The sequence below is a fragment of the Dendropsophus ebraccatus genome, chromosome 13 (assembly GCF_027789765.1).
Source record: "Dendropsophus ebraccatus isolate aDenEbr1 chromosome 13, aDenEbr1.pat, whole genome shotgun sequence".
Taxonomy (NCBI): Eukaryota; Metazoa; Chordata; class Amphibia; order Anura; family Hylidae; genus Dendropsophus; species Dendropsophus ebraccatus.
This window is the reverse complement of record NC_091466.1, coordinates 43,798,394-43,814,231: the sequence shown is the minus strand read 5'-3', so window position 1 is coordinate 43,814,231 and position 15,838 is coordinate 43,798,394. Positions and strand designations below refer to the sequence as shown.

General features: G+C 41.6%; 1 protein-coding gene across 4 annotated transcripts in view; it reads right to left on the bottom strand.

Moving 5' to 3' along the window:
* Positions 1-15,838, bottom strand: part of PPP2R5E (protein phosphatase 2 regulatory subunit B'epsilon) — a 104,394-nt gene that overhangs the window by 18,416 nt on the left and 70,140 nt on the right. For all 4 annotated transcript variants that reach the window (XM_069951403.1, XM_069951402.1, XM_069951404.1 and 1 more), the window contains 7 exons: positions 10,115-10,216; positions 9,096-9,188; positions 5,321-5,451; positions 5,101-5,160; positions 3,920-4,028; positions 3,342-3,395; positions 3,204-3,254 (listed from right to left, as the gene is read on the bottom strand). In XM_069951403.1, the coding sequence (XP_069807504.1) occupies positions 3,204-3,254; positions 3,342-3,395; positions 3,920-4,028; positions 5,101-5,160; positions 5,321-5,451; positions 9,096-9,188; positions 10,115-10,216 (600 nt within the window). The remainder of the gene's footprint in view (positions 1-3,203; positions 3,255-3,341; positions 3,396-3,919; positions 4,029-5,100; positions 5,161-5,320; positions 5,452-9,095; positions 9,189-10,114; positions 10,217-15,838) is intronic.

The window sequence follows — 15,838 nt, the reverse complement described above, 5'->3', positions numbered from 1 at the left end:
GAGTAACGTTGCCCACATTAAAGTAATATTCAAACCGGGCAAAGATCCCTCCCTTCCGGGTTCCTACAGTCCCATATCTTTAATTAATCTAGATCTTAAAATTCTATTGAAGATCTTCGCAAATAGATTGTCCAGAGTTATGCCGAAATTGATAGGACTTCACCAAACAGGATTTACACTGGGCAGATCCGCAGTAACTAATATACGTACGGTAATTGCTATACAAGATGCAGTTCAACTGCGACACGGGCGGGCACCCCCTAGCTCTTTTTGCGGTAGATGCTGAAAAAGCATTTGATAATGTTGGTTGGGGGTGGCTCGCCATGGTGCTAGATAAATTTGGCCTACAAGGACTAATGCGACGCTATATCGAAGCCATTTATTCCCATCCTATGGCAAAAATAGCAACTCCGGGATTTCTATCAGATATTATACACTTACAAAAAGGCACTAGACAAGGCTGTCCACTTTCTCCACTCCGATTTAACATGGCCTTAGAACCATTAGCAGTACATTTAATCTCCTCTCAAGTATACTCAGGTATTTCTGTGGGTAATTTGAAACAAAACTTTTATGGTTTTGCAGATAATATGCTTCTCTTTTTAAACTTCCTATTTACTGATCTGCCCAAAGTACTCAATACACTTACATTCTATGGTTCTTTTTCAGGATACACAATAAATGCCATGAAAAGCCAATTATTGTTCTTGGGATCCTCTCCCCCTTCTGTGAAACCAAATGTAGGATGTTGAATGTGCTTTGCCCTCCATTACTTATTTGGGAATAAAACTAGGCCACACCTCCCATATGCTATATAGACTAAACTATCGCCCTCTAACATCTAAAATATCTAAAGAACTGGAGAAATGGAAAGAATTACCTTTATGACTGACAGGACGTGCTCTTTTGCTAAAAATGGTTAGTTTTGCCAGGTTATTATACCCATTACAAACATTGCCTATTCTGCTACGACATGCTGATGTTCAGAGATTACAATCTATGTTCAGACAATTTTTATGGAAAGGAAAAAGACCGAGCATAGCTTATAGAAAGCTATGTCTCTCTAAACTTAATGGTGGTTTACAATTACCATTGATCAGAACGTATAACCTAGCATCTCTCTTACGTCATATAAAAAGATTGGATTTGGTCAATAAATTTCTTTTCCAACTATAACTTAGAATGTGAATTATCAGCCCCTTGGTCATTAACGGCATTGCTACATGCTAAAGTTAAAGATCTTCCGGCCTCTGTTAAAGGAAGCCTATTACTCCCTGATACAATAGCGGCTTGGAAAGCGATTCGTAAGATCTACTCCCTACCTTTCTGTCTTTCCAAATACCTGCCCATATTAAATATAATACCATCTACTTTATCTCAGTCTCATTCACTACTTAGTGACTGGCCTGCTAATGGACCAACGATTTTAGATGACTTATTAGGTAGTGAAGAAGGTTTGCTGCATCCGCGGGAAATGATACGACAGAAATATGACTTAGACCCCCGATACTATCGTCACTACACTCAGCTAACATCTTATTGTAGGAAACTTGTAAAGGACTTTGCGGCAGTAGAAAAAAAAGGTGTTTTTGATTTACTTGTAGGTAATCCTACTGGAAAAACTAGTCTCTCACTCCTTTATCTATTAAAAATACTTTCTTAGCGGGATGTGAAGCTACTGTATTTTCTAAATGGGAAGAATTACTTTGTGATGGGGACATAAGTTCTAAAATACTGACGGGTTTAAAATGTAGACGCAATTGCATCATTTCAGAACAGTGGAGGGAACTGCATTTTAAATTCATCCATAGGGCATTTTATGCCTTTAATTTTGCTTTTACTGGAGCGCCTGCACATTATTCGAGAAACTGCCCTAAATGTGATCTAGCTCGTGCTGATCTGCTTCATTGTATGTGGTCTTGTCCGAAATTCCAGAGAGGTTGGTTAGAATGTGTAAAATTCATAAATCAGATTTGGGATTTCCATCTCACTCCTGATTTCATGTGCTGCCTTTTTCATTATTTACCAACTTCACTACCCAGTGTCTCCTCAGGAAATACTTCACGCCGTGGTATGCATCTATCTATATTAGCATTCAAGAAATGCCTACTACGACATTGGCTTGAAGACTATCTCCTCTGTATCGGAATTATCCAACCAGCTCAAGGATTTTCTTTTTGTAGAGAGGTTAGATACCCAACACACACCAGGTAACTGCTCCACATTTCATTTTCTTCTCCACTTGGCGCAGATTCTCCAATTGAGAGAACAAATGTTATGATGCAATTCCGTGGTTCTGAGTGGTACAGTAAAGAAGATATTCAAGGAACACTGAGCATTCTTAGAATTCATTAGTGGGGGGACTGGCTGGTACCTATGGGCCATTGGGCCCATTTATTCTTGCAATAATCTTGTTTCTGGCTGCAGTTAATAGTTTATGTTTGTTGTTCTTATTCTGTTTTACTTCAGAATGATATACTGTTTTCCTACTGAATTTATGGCAACAATGATTTACTATTACGGTTCACTCCCATATTTATTATGAACCTGAAACATCTACTACTATCTGGAGATATTTTACGTCTTTTCTGCATTTTTCATTGTTGGTGGTATATTATAAGAAATTGTAGGCATGATCTTATTTCATTGTATTTAGACAATATCACTAAGGTTCTACTATTGTGAACAATGTCTGTAATCATAATTGTCACATGCTCCTTTTGAGATGTTTTCTTGCTTTTGCCTACTTAATAAAATATTGTTAAAAAAAACAAACACCTGTCCTGTGTCAGACTGAAAATAAAACAACATTTCCTACATGACATACAGCAGCTAAGTAGTACTGGTAGACGTGAGATTTTTAATAGAAAGTTATATAGATTTTTAATTTACTTCTAACATCAGTTGATTTGAAAGAAAAAGATTTTCGCTGGAGTACCCCTTTAATAATGACATTGGTGTTGCAAAATAGATATATAAGCATGGCAAAATGAGACTGCAAGGTGGGCACTCTAATTCTTTAATGCTGTTTAATGCTCTATTTACAGCAATACAGATCCTACCTAAAAGAAAAACAACTGCTGGGATATGGAAATCAATCTGATGATTGCAGGAGATATACCCAGCAAAGTTCTGCTGAAGATCCATTTTACATGATGAGCACAGACAGCAACCGATACACATAGATGGTGCTATCCACCTACCTCTTTTTGACTACATGTTTTTGGCCAGAACTTCATCAATCCTCTAATAACCTAACAAAGAAAATCACAAAATTACTATGATGAGAAAGAATTTGATGGGGAAATCTTATGCTGCAGACGTAAATGCTAAACACTTACGGGTTCTGTGAGGGAAGGGTCTTTTTCCAGGAACTGTACTATACAATATGCCAGCTGAAGAGGAAAAAGAAGGAAACTTGGTAATACATACATGGACAGATGACACGGTTTACTGGTTGAAAACGAGTCATTTGTAATAGTAATACATCTATTTATTCCCAAATATTTATTTATTCCCAAGAGGAACAGCAGAAAATCTGATACTGTATAAGAAATACAAGCATTAGCATGTCGCACTTCAAGAACTGTAAATAAGTTTTGTTAATAAAGGATTAGAAAAACATGGCATGTTAGATTTAGAAACTGCCCCACACCTATCAATGAGTTGTGTCTGGTACTAGTAATAGATTCCATATGGATGTCAGCCACAATACCACTCAGGACCTATAGACATGTGCTGTGCCGCTTCTGTAAGAAAGCCCCCATGACATTCTAATCTTTGACCACCCCTTTAAAGAGTTTATTGACAACAAAGCTGCTTACTGACCACTTAATCGATGTCAGCATTCATAAGTTTCACTCATGCTGTATCTCCAATAGACTTAAAAAAACTCAATGTAGCAGAAATGGGGCCATACCTGTGCGTGGAAGAGGGATAGGCTCCTGACTGTGTGCAGAGGAATCAGCACCTTCACAAGGAACTGTTTATGTTCTGCTTTCAGAGGTAATGCAAAGCCATTTATAATACTAAAGGACACAGAAAAAGAACCAGCATTTCAGTTACCAGAACACATACAGATGCAGCAGTGGAATTCTCCTATTCTTTTGCAAAGAGTGGTTTTCAGGACTTTGATACAATGTCAGCCTATCCTTAGAATCCTAGGTCCCCAATATCAAATCGGCAGGACTATGACTCCTTGTACTCCCACCATCTGATACGGCAGCCAATTACTGCCAAGTCCCACTCATGTGCACCTCCCTTCCATCATTTAATCGATAGTGGTTTCCTTCCATTCAAACACTGATTATCTACCCTAGGAACAGACCATCAATTTTAAATTTAAAAAAATCAGAGTAGTAGAATATGCCATGTATAGATGTGGTTTGTAAAGCCCACCTTCACCTGCAGTGTACACAGTACACTGGTGATGAATCTGCACATGTACAATGCATGGAAAAAAACATAGAAGACTTAGCTGCAAGGTCTGTGCAGCCGTTCTGGGAGCCCAGTCAGCACAAATGTGTGGATTGGTTCCTTCTGATATGAATGACCTCGCATAAATATTCTGTAGCTTCCTCAATCTGGTTGCTACTTGCGAATAAGCATATATTTCATAAAGGTAGTGAAAAGTAATGTGGGTTACTGCCCTATCCTTTAATGTGCTACTGCTGTGGTACCTTCTATCGCTGCAAATAAAAATACAATATATGCAATCATGAATCATCGGACATTAAGGGTACGTTCACACTAAGTAAATCAGGCGGAATTCCACGGTGCAACTCTCCACCAGGGAATCCAGTCTGCCTCAGTGTGCCATAGCCTGTCTATAGAAGAGCGCATGCTCCTCCGCTGCCGCCACTCTGAAGTCAAAGAGGTGACATGTCAATTCTTTGAGTGGAGAGCGGTGGCAGCAGAGGAGCGCACTCTCTCTCAGACAGGCTGCAGAATTCCACCTGATTTACTCAGCGTGAAAAGAAAAAACTTGCCCAACATTCCCAGTTTTGTGCTGGACTGTCTGAAAAAGGACCAGACACTTGGGGCTTATACAAAACTCATGATTCCTAAAGTTGGGGTGTTTGACTACCATATGAGTCTTACCTTCCTAATATTTCCAGCAGTTCTGCTACACCATTAAAGTGTTCTGTTTCATAAACAAATCTAAAACAAAAAAGTGATAAGATTATTGTAGGACACACTAACTATAATCTCTAGGATACATTCGCTCATCGTACACAAAGATGCCTGTGTGGAATACCCCCCGTAATGTATAATTTGTAACACTAACAGAAACATTACACTGTACACACAATACACTCACCGTAGAAAAATATTGTTAATCTGTTTTCGAATAAACGCTCTAAGCCCGAGAAATTTGCCATAAATTCTGTGTAAGACTGTCTTTAAATAGTCCCTTTCACGAGGGTCTTCACTGTCAAATAGCTCTAACAGCTGGAGAGAAAAAAAAAATAAGTCAGTATCTGATCAGCTTCATAATGGCAGACATAAACATGCTATTAAATTGCATCTCAGTTTTAAAGCAGTGAATGGAGCCCCTGGAGTACAGGGACAGCGCTGTTAAGAGCGTTTTGCATTTACTTGTACAACTAGTTTATGCAAAGTTTGTTGAAATTTAAATGTACAATCCAGCAAAACATTGCGGGTGGCCAACAAAGTCATCTATGGGCCACTCGCAATTGTAGACCATGCACTAAGGAGTCTATAAATGGATGTACACATTAGGCTGGAGTGGCTCTCAGCTCTGGTTTATGGAGCATGGTTCCAAGTCGGGTAACCTCTTCTATGACAAACCCCAAAAGGTAAATAGGGTCAAAGAACAAAAAACGCCCATCCATCTGTGGAGTAACACTACACAGCTCTTTCTGACCCCTAATTTGAGGAGTCAGGTGGGAAATACTGATTCCTAGCAGTGCAGCGTGGTCTAATCCGAGGTTCCAAAATTATACAGGGGAAGGCACGCTGCACAAAGGGAAGGCGCAGTCTGCAAAATGCTTGAGGCTTAGAGAACACTCAGAAATATAAACATTTCTGGAATGTCAAAAGCAAACTGTACTAGAATGTGCTTGACTATCCTCAATATGCAAGTCAAGAGCTGACCACACCAGGGTGAAAGTCTAGCTGTGGGAAAGGCATATAACGGTCCCCCCTCAACCGTAAGGATATAGATATATTAGTCACATTTAAAGAGGTATTGCATGGGGCGGTCCTTGGCGACTAGTCAGGTGCTGATGTGCAATAAGACACTGCGCACCGAGCAGTTTCTTTACATCAGAATCAGCAGGAATCTCAAAGATCTGACTTGCCATTAGCCTTTATGAGACAGGAATAGCCCTTTATAAAAAGGGGTTCCATCATGCAAGCAGCCAAATTGTTATTTTTATAGGCGTTTTCCAGGCAAAAATGATTGATGACGTAACATCAGCTACAGGTCCCATCCTGTATGAACATCCAAAGTTTGACACCCCTGGTTTAGACAATTAGACCAGTGGTCTGCCCTGGACATGCGCCTGTTAGACATCTTTATTAGGCTAGGGTGAAGCCGGCCTAAGGGTCCATTTACACAGAAAGATTATCTGACAGATTATCTGCCAAAGATTTGAAGCCAAAGCCAGAAATGGATTTGAAAAGAGGAGAAATCTCAGGCTTTACTTTATGACCTGATCTCTGTTTATAGTCTGTTCCTGGCTTTGGCTTCAAATCTTTGGCAGAAAATCTTTCTGTGTAAATGGCCCCTGAGATTGAGTAATGATTGTCTTGGCGTACTGACCGCTGAGGAGCACAGTAATAAGGACAGCATTATGCAGACTAAAACCTGTTAGCCATGGTTGCTGATGCAGTATAATATGTGATCAAAAAGAGGAAGCACTAGTACATGTAGACACTAGGTGGCAGAAGAGATTGTATCAAAAATGAATACTGAACTGAATAGGAAGTTCTTCGAAGGACAAGATATAAAACATTAATCCAATTGAGTTTTCATGCACTTGGTTTAACCAGAGATTCTAAAATTACAATTCTATTGGTAGTGGAGAGAATATGCATGTATAGAAAATATCAAGTAACACTGCAAATGGGTTAAAGGGGTTATCCCAAGATCAACCTATCCCTTTTCTGCAGGTGGGGTCCCAACCACTAGTAGCCTCAAGAGTGTGTCTAACTCACCAAGTGAATAAAGCAGCAGCATGCACGCCTGGCCATAGACTACAGCACTCCGCTATTACTGGAAGAGAAATGGTGGCAATGCATGCACACCAACACTGCTACAGAAATCTGACTTGTGTGATCATACCTTTATAACTCAGAGTCGCATGCACAGTAAGTCAATAGGTTAAAGGTCAGGATCTTCCAGTCTGCACAGAGCATGCCCCACTGATGTGCATTATAGGAAATGCAGACCTTGCATTGTAATATAGTGTTGGATTTCAAATTCAGATTGTGAAATCCAGCTGGTGAACAGTGAGTGAAAAAGAGGTTTATAAGCAGATAGCACCAAGCACTACTAAGACATGGAGCGGGGGCTCCCTCCTGCTTCAAGGAATCTCAGCATTCCACATAATTCCTAATCTTTGAAGTCAATGTTCTTGAACCTGTTGCTGTCTACCTGCAGCAAAGCTACCACCCCCATCACCTCTTGACAGCCTTTGGTTTGGTTTTGGTCAAAAGGACATGTATAGGCCATCTGCTTTACAGCAATAATTTGCCATAATAATATGGCTCGTTCAATTCCCTTCACTGTGTGCCAATGTATTTAGTGATAATATAATAAATCAGCGCTACGGAGAGTTTATTCACCTAAGTATTTAGGTAAAGAAAGTAATGAAACAGGTTATTCCAAGATAGAGGCATCTGATTGGTTAGGGTCCAATGGCTGGGACATTCACCACTTGTAAGAACAGGGTGGAGGTACCAGTAATTGGGTGACCACTAATCAAATACTTATCAACTGTCCTGTAGGTGAGCCATAATCTTAGGATAACCCCTTGAAGTCTGTTCCGGGGAATGGCAAGAGTTTTTTTTTTTTTTTTTAATAGCGAAACTGCTTCCCCCCCAATCTGGCAGATCAGCTGTCATAGATGCTCAACTGCACCCTGGGACTGTGATGTCAGGGGCGCCACACACTAGAGGCAGCACTGACTAAAGCATTTAAAGGGTTAAACATTCAAGATCAGCATTAAGAGTTGAGGCGTCAGCAGTATAATATGATTAAATTCCATAAATCAGGGATTGGGACCCTTCAATCTTACAGCTGTTAGAAAACTACAATTTTCCTCATGCCTGGCCAAGCATGATGGGAATTGTAGTTTTCCAACAGCTGGAGGGCTGAAGGATCCCCATACCATAAATAATGGCATGGACACAGCTGCAGTGCTCGAACCATAACAGAGACTTACCGTTATGCTGGATCATGTTAAAGGAGTAGTGCGGCGCTAAACAATAAATTACAAAATAACACACATTACAAAGTTATACAACTTTGTAATGTGTGTTATGTATGTGAATGGCCCTCTTCCCCGTGTTCCCCCCCACCCACCCACCCAAGCTAGACCCTGAAGTGTGGTGCATTATACTTACCGCATTCGTGTCGACACCCGTCCGCCATCTTGGGACAATGATGTCTTCGGGAGGCCGGCCGAACCGCTCCATTCGTCCCTCCTCTGCCTCGTCATAACTGTGCTCAGCCGCGATTAGCTGAGCACAGTTATGCTCAGCCAATCGCGGCTGAGCAACTGATGACGCAGCAGAGGGCGGCCGACATGAGGGACGGATGGAGCGGTTCGGCCAGCCTTCCGAAGACTACGTCATTGTCCCAAGATGGCGGACGGAGGACGACACGAGATGCGGTGAGTATAATGCACCACACTTCCGGGTCTAGCGTGGGTGGGGGGGAAACACGGGGAAGGGGGCCATTCACATACATAACATACAATTTTGTGAATAATTGTTTAGCGCCGCACTACTCCTTTAAGGTGTCAGTGTCACTTAGTTTAAGCTTGGTTTATTTTTTTTGTTTATATGGCATTACATTTTTAAGCAAGCTTCATAAGGTAAATAAAGTAAAATAGCAATTTTCTTACCTGTAATACAAATTTTTGATCTATGTACTTTTTGGCAATACTGGGCTGAAATTCTTGGCTTTCCAAAAATCGTATGAAAAATTCATATACAAGCTGGAAGAAAACAGATAAGAAACCAGTCAGTGGTACCTTCTGATGGTAACACCTGCCCGCATGACAGGGAGACCTTACTAATTGGCACCTTCGCAACGTAGACAAACAGGACCTTTATCAGATATTTATTGCATTATGGACATGCCACATGACATTGCTAGATATGCCATAAATATCTGAGAAGAAAATCCAATGATGCCTGATGTTCAGCTGGTGTGAATGGAAGGTGACTGTCTACGCGTGATGACTCTTCATTAAAAAAAAGAATTATAGAAACTGAGCAGAGACCTCACTCATTGTAAGCTCGGCCCATGAACATGACCATATTATGGATATTTGGTAGAGTCCAATAACACGTCACCCATTGCCTGCTAATGACCAATATGGCAATGCCAGGATGACAGAGGTTTATTCTGTGTGTATTTATTGCATACCATATTATGCAGACATTCTCCGCTAAAAACATTGCTTGTGTAACCATATAGGCCCAATGTGCTATGTGAACAAGCTCTAAAGGAAAACTGTCAATCTTGTACAGTGACTCCTAACTATATAACTGGTGTAATGTCTTGGGCAGTCAAACACCTAAAAAAAACCAAAAAGTTAGTTTGGCCCCTTTATTGCCATGAAATTCCATAAATGGAGCCACAATGAAGGACATCTCTTGGCCACTCTGAGTGAATTTCACTTGTCTTCTTGTCAAGTCCTCAGCTTGTGTATGAGACATATAATGTTTAGATTTAAGACTGAGGCCGTACAAGGAGAGGAGCTTTTCCGCAGCTGAATATATACTGGGAGTGGAGGCTCCTGTTCTATTTTTACCTTACACTATGCACTAGAACCTGACAAACCACTATGCACAGCAATGCATATCGCTGTGTATTTCTATGCAACACCTTTCTAAAGACAGTACAAGGCAGACCTACCTGTAAGTGTGGCCACGACGCCTCAAGGGTGGGCTCATCTTCTTCAGGATCAAACTCGTTGCTGTCACTCGGAGGGAGGGTCCTAAATATATTGCAAGATACCTAGAAGAAAAAAAAAACAAAAAAACAAAAGCAGCTTGTCAGACACACAGTAAATCAGAAAATATACTAGATTTATAATTGTTAAAAGTCAGCTGACTGAAAGATCTGACGCCTGGTATTTATTGAAGGATAAGGATGATCAGTGTTCTAATGACTGCACTAGGAGGGAACCTACTCCCTACAATCTATTGTGCAATGCACTGAAGTGATGGGTTATATTCGCCAGTGGTATTACCATAGACACAAATGGAGAAAAACAACAACAACAACAACAACAACGGAGACCGATCAGCTGAATGAAGGGGTATAGTACTTGTAAGAGCCCTGCAGCATTTTCAATGTATACTTCTACTCGTCCTTGCAGCTGCTGTATTTATAGTAGCAGTGGAACAAGGAACTGCCGAGTTGTCCCATTCAAAAGACCGTTGTCCCCTCAGACAGATGTTTAGCAGGGGTGCAAGGACTCAAACCCCTCAATTTTTACAGCCTGTCTAATCTTTTTAAAGGGAATGTGTCATCTTAGAGCAACCCACTGTTAGGTGTCACATTTGTACCTTAAACGTAATTTTCTAATTTTTCTTTCTCATCTTGGAAGCTGCTAAAGGTAATTGCTGTACTTTGCCATCTCTGTAAACAATGAATGCAGAGGTGGCACGCATCACAAGTAACTATTGCATTCATAAGACACACACTTCAGTGTGGAGATTGTGGGAATCTCAGTGGTCAGACCACCCCCTGGGATCCCACACACGTCCCTTTTTCTTGTGGCTCAACACAGGAGAAAATTCTATCATTCTTGTATAAATGTGTGTTATTAAAGACAACAAATCATTGCTCATCGTTTCTTAAACAATCACTTTAGAGATTTATCTGTACATGTCAGAAGGAACCCAAGTTAGACCATAATGATGTATAGACCACTAATGAGGTATAGAGAGCGCCTTTTCTATACCAGACCGCTGCCAGGGACCACGGCCGGCACAGAGGGATCTGTGTAGTTGGCTATTTTAACTGTTTAGATGCGGTCAATTCTGACAACGGGATTTAAACAATATACAGTAAATACCTGTCACTGGTGGTCCGCTGTCCAATCTGTTTTAATAGCAGCAAAAACAATTCCTGATCTCACAGGGTAGACGTTAAAGACCACTAAAGTGCAAAAATGCAGATTTTTTTGGTCATATGACATCCCAGAATTTTTTTATTTTTTTTTACAAAAAGTGATCAACAAGTCACATGTGCAAGTGTGGTTGCGATGATGATAAAAAAAAAAAAAAAAGTACAGGTCATGGCGCAAAAACAGAGTCCTCACACAGCCTTATAGACCAAAAATTAAAGGTGTTATAGGAGTCAGAATAGAGCAACTTTCAACACTTTTAGAAAAATACATACTTAGTAATTTAGGGTAGTTTCTGGTTCAATAGTTTTTTTTTTTTTTTTTTTTCAAAGGTAAATTTTTAAACCCCTTAAGGACAGAGCCTGAAATGGCCTTAAGGACAGAGACAAATTTTATGAATATGACCAGTGTCACTTTATTCATTAATAACTTTGGAATGCTTTTACCTATCCGGCTGATTCTGAGATTGTTTTCTCGTGACATATTGTACTTCACATTTCTGGTAAATTGGAGTCATAACAAATCTTTATGAAAAACACCAAAATAACGTGAAAAATTTAGAAAAAATGCATTTTTCCAACTTTGAAACCTTTCTGCTTAAATTATAAATTATATATTAAATAGCATTAGCAACATGTCTACTTTATTTCATTTTTTTTAGACAATAGGAAGCTTAAAACATCAGCAGCAATTTTCCAAATTTTCTGTAAAATTTCAAAATCAGATATTTTTAGGGACCTGTTCAGGTTCAAAGTGTATTTGAGGGGACTGTATGTTAGAAAGCCCCACAAAGCACCCCATTTCAGAAACTGCACCCCCCAAACGCTGCAAAAGCAGATCCAGAAAGTTTTTTAACCCTTTAGGGGAGTCACAGAAATAAAAGCAAAGTGTGTAAGAAATTTGAAAAGTTTTATTTTCTGTGCAGAGATTTTATTGTAATCCAATATCTTTCATAATGATAAACCTATTACCAGAGAAATGGACCCCAATATTTATTGCCCCGTTTCTGCAGTTTATAGATATACCCCATATGTGGCCGTATTGTGCTATTTGACGCAACCACAAGCCTCAGATACAAAGGAGCATCTAGTGAATTTCAACGCCTCCGTTATATTTGGTCATTTTTGACCGTACCACTTCAGGTTGGCAGAGGCTCTGGGGTGCCAAAACCTAAAAAAAAACACCCCTAAAAGGGACACCATTTAGAAAACTGCACCCCTCAAGGAATGTAACAAGGGGTGCGGTGAGCATCTGGACCCCACAGGTGCTTCACAGATTTTCAGAACAAGGTGGTGTAAAAAAGGAAAAATTCTATTTTTTACACTAAAATGTTGTTCTAGCCCTCATTTTTCATTTTTACAAAGGGATAAAAGAAAAAAAAAAAAAAAAACACCAAACGTGTAGCGCAGTTTCTCCCGAGTACAGAAATACCCCACATGTGGACATAAAGTGCCAAGCGGGCGCAGGACGAGCCTCCAAAGGGAAGGAGCGCCAATTGGCCTTTGCAAGCTGGATTTTACTGGAATGGATTTCAAGGGTCATGTCGCATTTACAGAGCCCTCGTGCTGCCAAAACACTGGAAAGCCCCCACAAGTGACCCCATTTTGGATACTACACCCCTCAAGGAATCTAACAAGGGGTTCAGTAAGCATATGGACCCCGCTGGTGACGGGCACAAATGTGGAACAATGTGACGTGAAAGGGAAAAATTTAATTTTTTCACTTTCACGGCACAAATGTGGCCGTCATCAAGGGGTCCATATCCTCATTGCACCCCTTGTTAGATTCCTTGAGGGGTGTAGTTTCCAGAATGGGGTCACTTGTGGGGGGTTTCCAGTGTTTTGGCAGCACGAGGGCTCTGTAAATGCGACATGGCGTTCATCATCCATTCTGGCCACATCCAGCCTGCAAAATCCAAATGGCGCTCCTTCCCTTCGGAGGCTTGCCCTGCACCCACATGGCGCTTTATGTCCACATGTGGGGTATTTGCAGACTCAGGGGGAATTGCTCTACACATTGTGTGTTTTTTTTCTCTTTTAACCCCTTGTGAAAATGAAAAATTTAAGGCTAAACCAACATTATAGTGTAAAAAATGTAATTTCATTTTCACGCCATATTGTTCCACATTTGTGCCCGTCACCAGTGGGGTCCATATGCTCACTACACCCCTTGTTACATTCCCTGAGGGGTGTAGTTTCCATAATGGGGTCACTTGTGGGGGGTTCAACTGTCTTGGCAACACAGGGGCCTTTTAAATGCAACATGGCCCCTCGAAATCCATTCCAGCCAAATCCAGCCTCAAAAAGCCAAATGGCGCTCCTTCCCCTTGGAGGCTTACCCTGCACCCGCATGGCGCTTTATGTCCACATGTGGGGTATTTCCATACTCAGGGGAAATTGCTCTAAACATTTAGTGTTTTTTTTTATCTTTTAACCCCTTGTGAAAATGAAAAAATCAAGACAAGATCAATGATTTAGTGTAAAAATTAAACATTTTTTACACTAAATGTTGGTCTAGCCTTGATTTTTTCCTTTTCCACAAGGGGTTAAAAAAGAAAGAGAACACAAAACGTGTAGGGTAATTTCCCCTGAGTACAAAAATACCCCACATGTGGATATAATGTGCCATATGGGCAGAGGGCAAGTCACCAAAGGGACAGAGCGCCATTTAGAGGGTGGAATGGAGGATGGAGGCCATGTCGCAATTAAAAAGCTACTGTGCTGCCAGGACAGTAGAAACCCCCCACAAGTGACCCCATTATGGAAACTACACCCCATAAAAAATCCAACAAGGGGTGCAGTGAGCATATGGACCCCACTGGTGACTGGCACATAAGTGGAACATGTGCCATGAAAATAAAAAATATTTTTTTTTCATTTTCACGGCCCAAATGTGGCCGTCACCAGGGGGCCATATCCCCACTGCCCCCCTCGTTAGATTCCTTATGGGGTGTAGTTTCCAGAATGGGGTCACTTGTGGGGGGTTTCTACTGTCCTGGCCGCACAGAGGCTTTGTAATTGCATCGTGGGAATGGCGGCCATACCTATTTAGCTGGGGAAAAGGGACAATTATTAATTTATTTGGGGGTATTAGGCCAATTATTAGTTTATAAGGTTGAAAATGACAGGTGTCCATCAAATTCAACCTGTGTTGATCCAAAAGAAGGCAAAAAACCCTCGTGAGGCAGACGACAGTAGCCTCATCACAGGGGAAAAATTGCTTCCCGACTCCATATTAGCAATCAGAATTATCCCCGGATCAACGTGACCCCTGAAATAGGAAAAAAGGACAGAATTTAGATAATTTAGAACCCCAATGACGTGTGGTACGCCTTGAAGCGATCCAGTATGCAGAGGCCGGGGGGATCAGGACAGGTGTCACACTGGAAAATGGTGTCCTTCCTGATCCCTCTGTTACGCCACACTCTGCACTTCTTCTGGGGTCTCCTGTTTTCCAGTGTGGGGGACGTCACCTGGAAAATGTTGCCCTGGTGCGATACGGGGTCCTTCATATCCAGAAGCGCTGGGTCTGCTCCATGGCTGCTAAATATTAGGGCTCTAATTACGGCTTCTGATATTTTCGGATCGTGCCGCAAGCTACAGTAGTTCGGGCAGTGAGGGACCAGAAGAGGGGGTGCTGGTATAAAAGTTATCCCCGTACAGGTGGTAACCTTTATCCAGCAGTGGGAAGATCAGATCCCCAACGATCTCCCCACTAACTCGGAGGATGGGGGGGAGCATCTGGGGGCTGGATTTGGGTGTCCCTTCCTTCATACACTCTAAGGGTATGTGCACACTGCGGAATGGCGAAGGATAACCCTTTGTGCATTCCGCAGCTGGCACCCGCCGGCGGACTGATGGAGGCGTGCGTCTCCGCTCGTGTCACACTCCATTATATGCACGGGCGGATTCCGCCCTCTGTCCAAAGAATGAACGTGTTTATTCTTTGGACGGACGACGGAATCTGCCCGTGCATAGAATGGAGTCTATGACACGTGTGGAGACGCGCGCCTGCATCAGTCCGCTGGCGGGTGCCAGCTGCGGAATGCACAAAGGGTTATCCTTCGCCACTCCGCAGTGTGCACGTACCCTGGATCTGTAAGTGTACCCTGAGGCACGCTCAAAAAGAGTTTGTAGAATTTCACGCCATACTGTGATCTCTTATTGGGATGGTTCTGGCGGAAAAGACGTGTCTGGGGGGCAGCCTATGCTACGCTACCCCCCAGACACGTCACTGGATGATGAGGATGAATGAAGGAAAGAAGGATCCCCCCCCATTCATTCTCACTGGCTGTTTCGGTGTCGGAGGCAATAATAACGTATGCGTCCGACACCGAAAACACCCTGGGGGCCATCTTTATACGGGGATTAGTATATGGTGTATGTAAATGTGTAGTGGTGTAGTGTAAAACTTTATTCCATGTAGTGTGGTGTAGTGTAGTGTTTTTTACGTGTTTTTTTTGACAGTAAGAAAAAATATCCCTACGCCAAGAACGGAACTGCTGA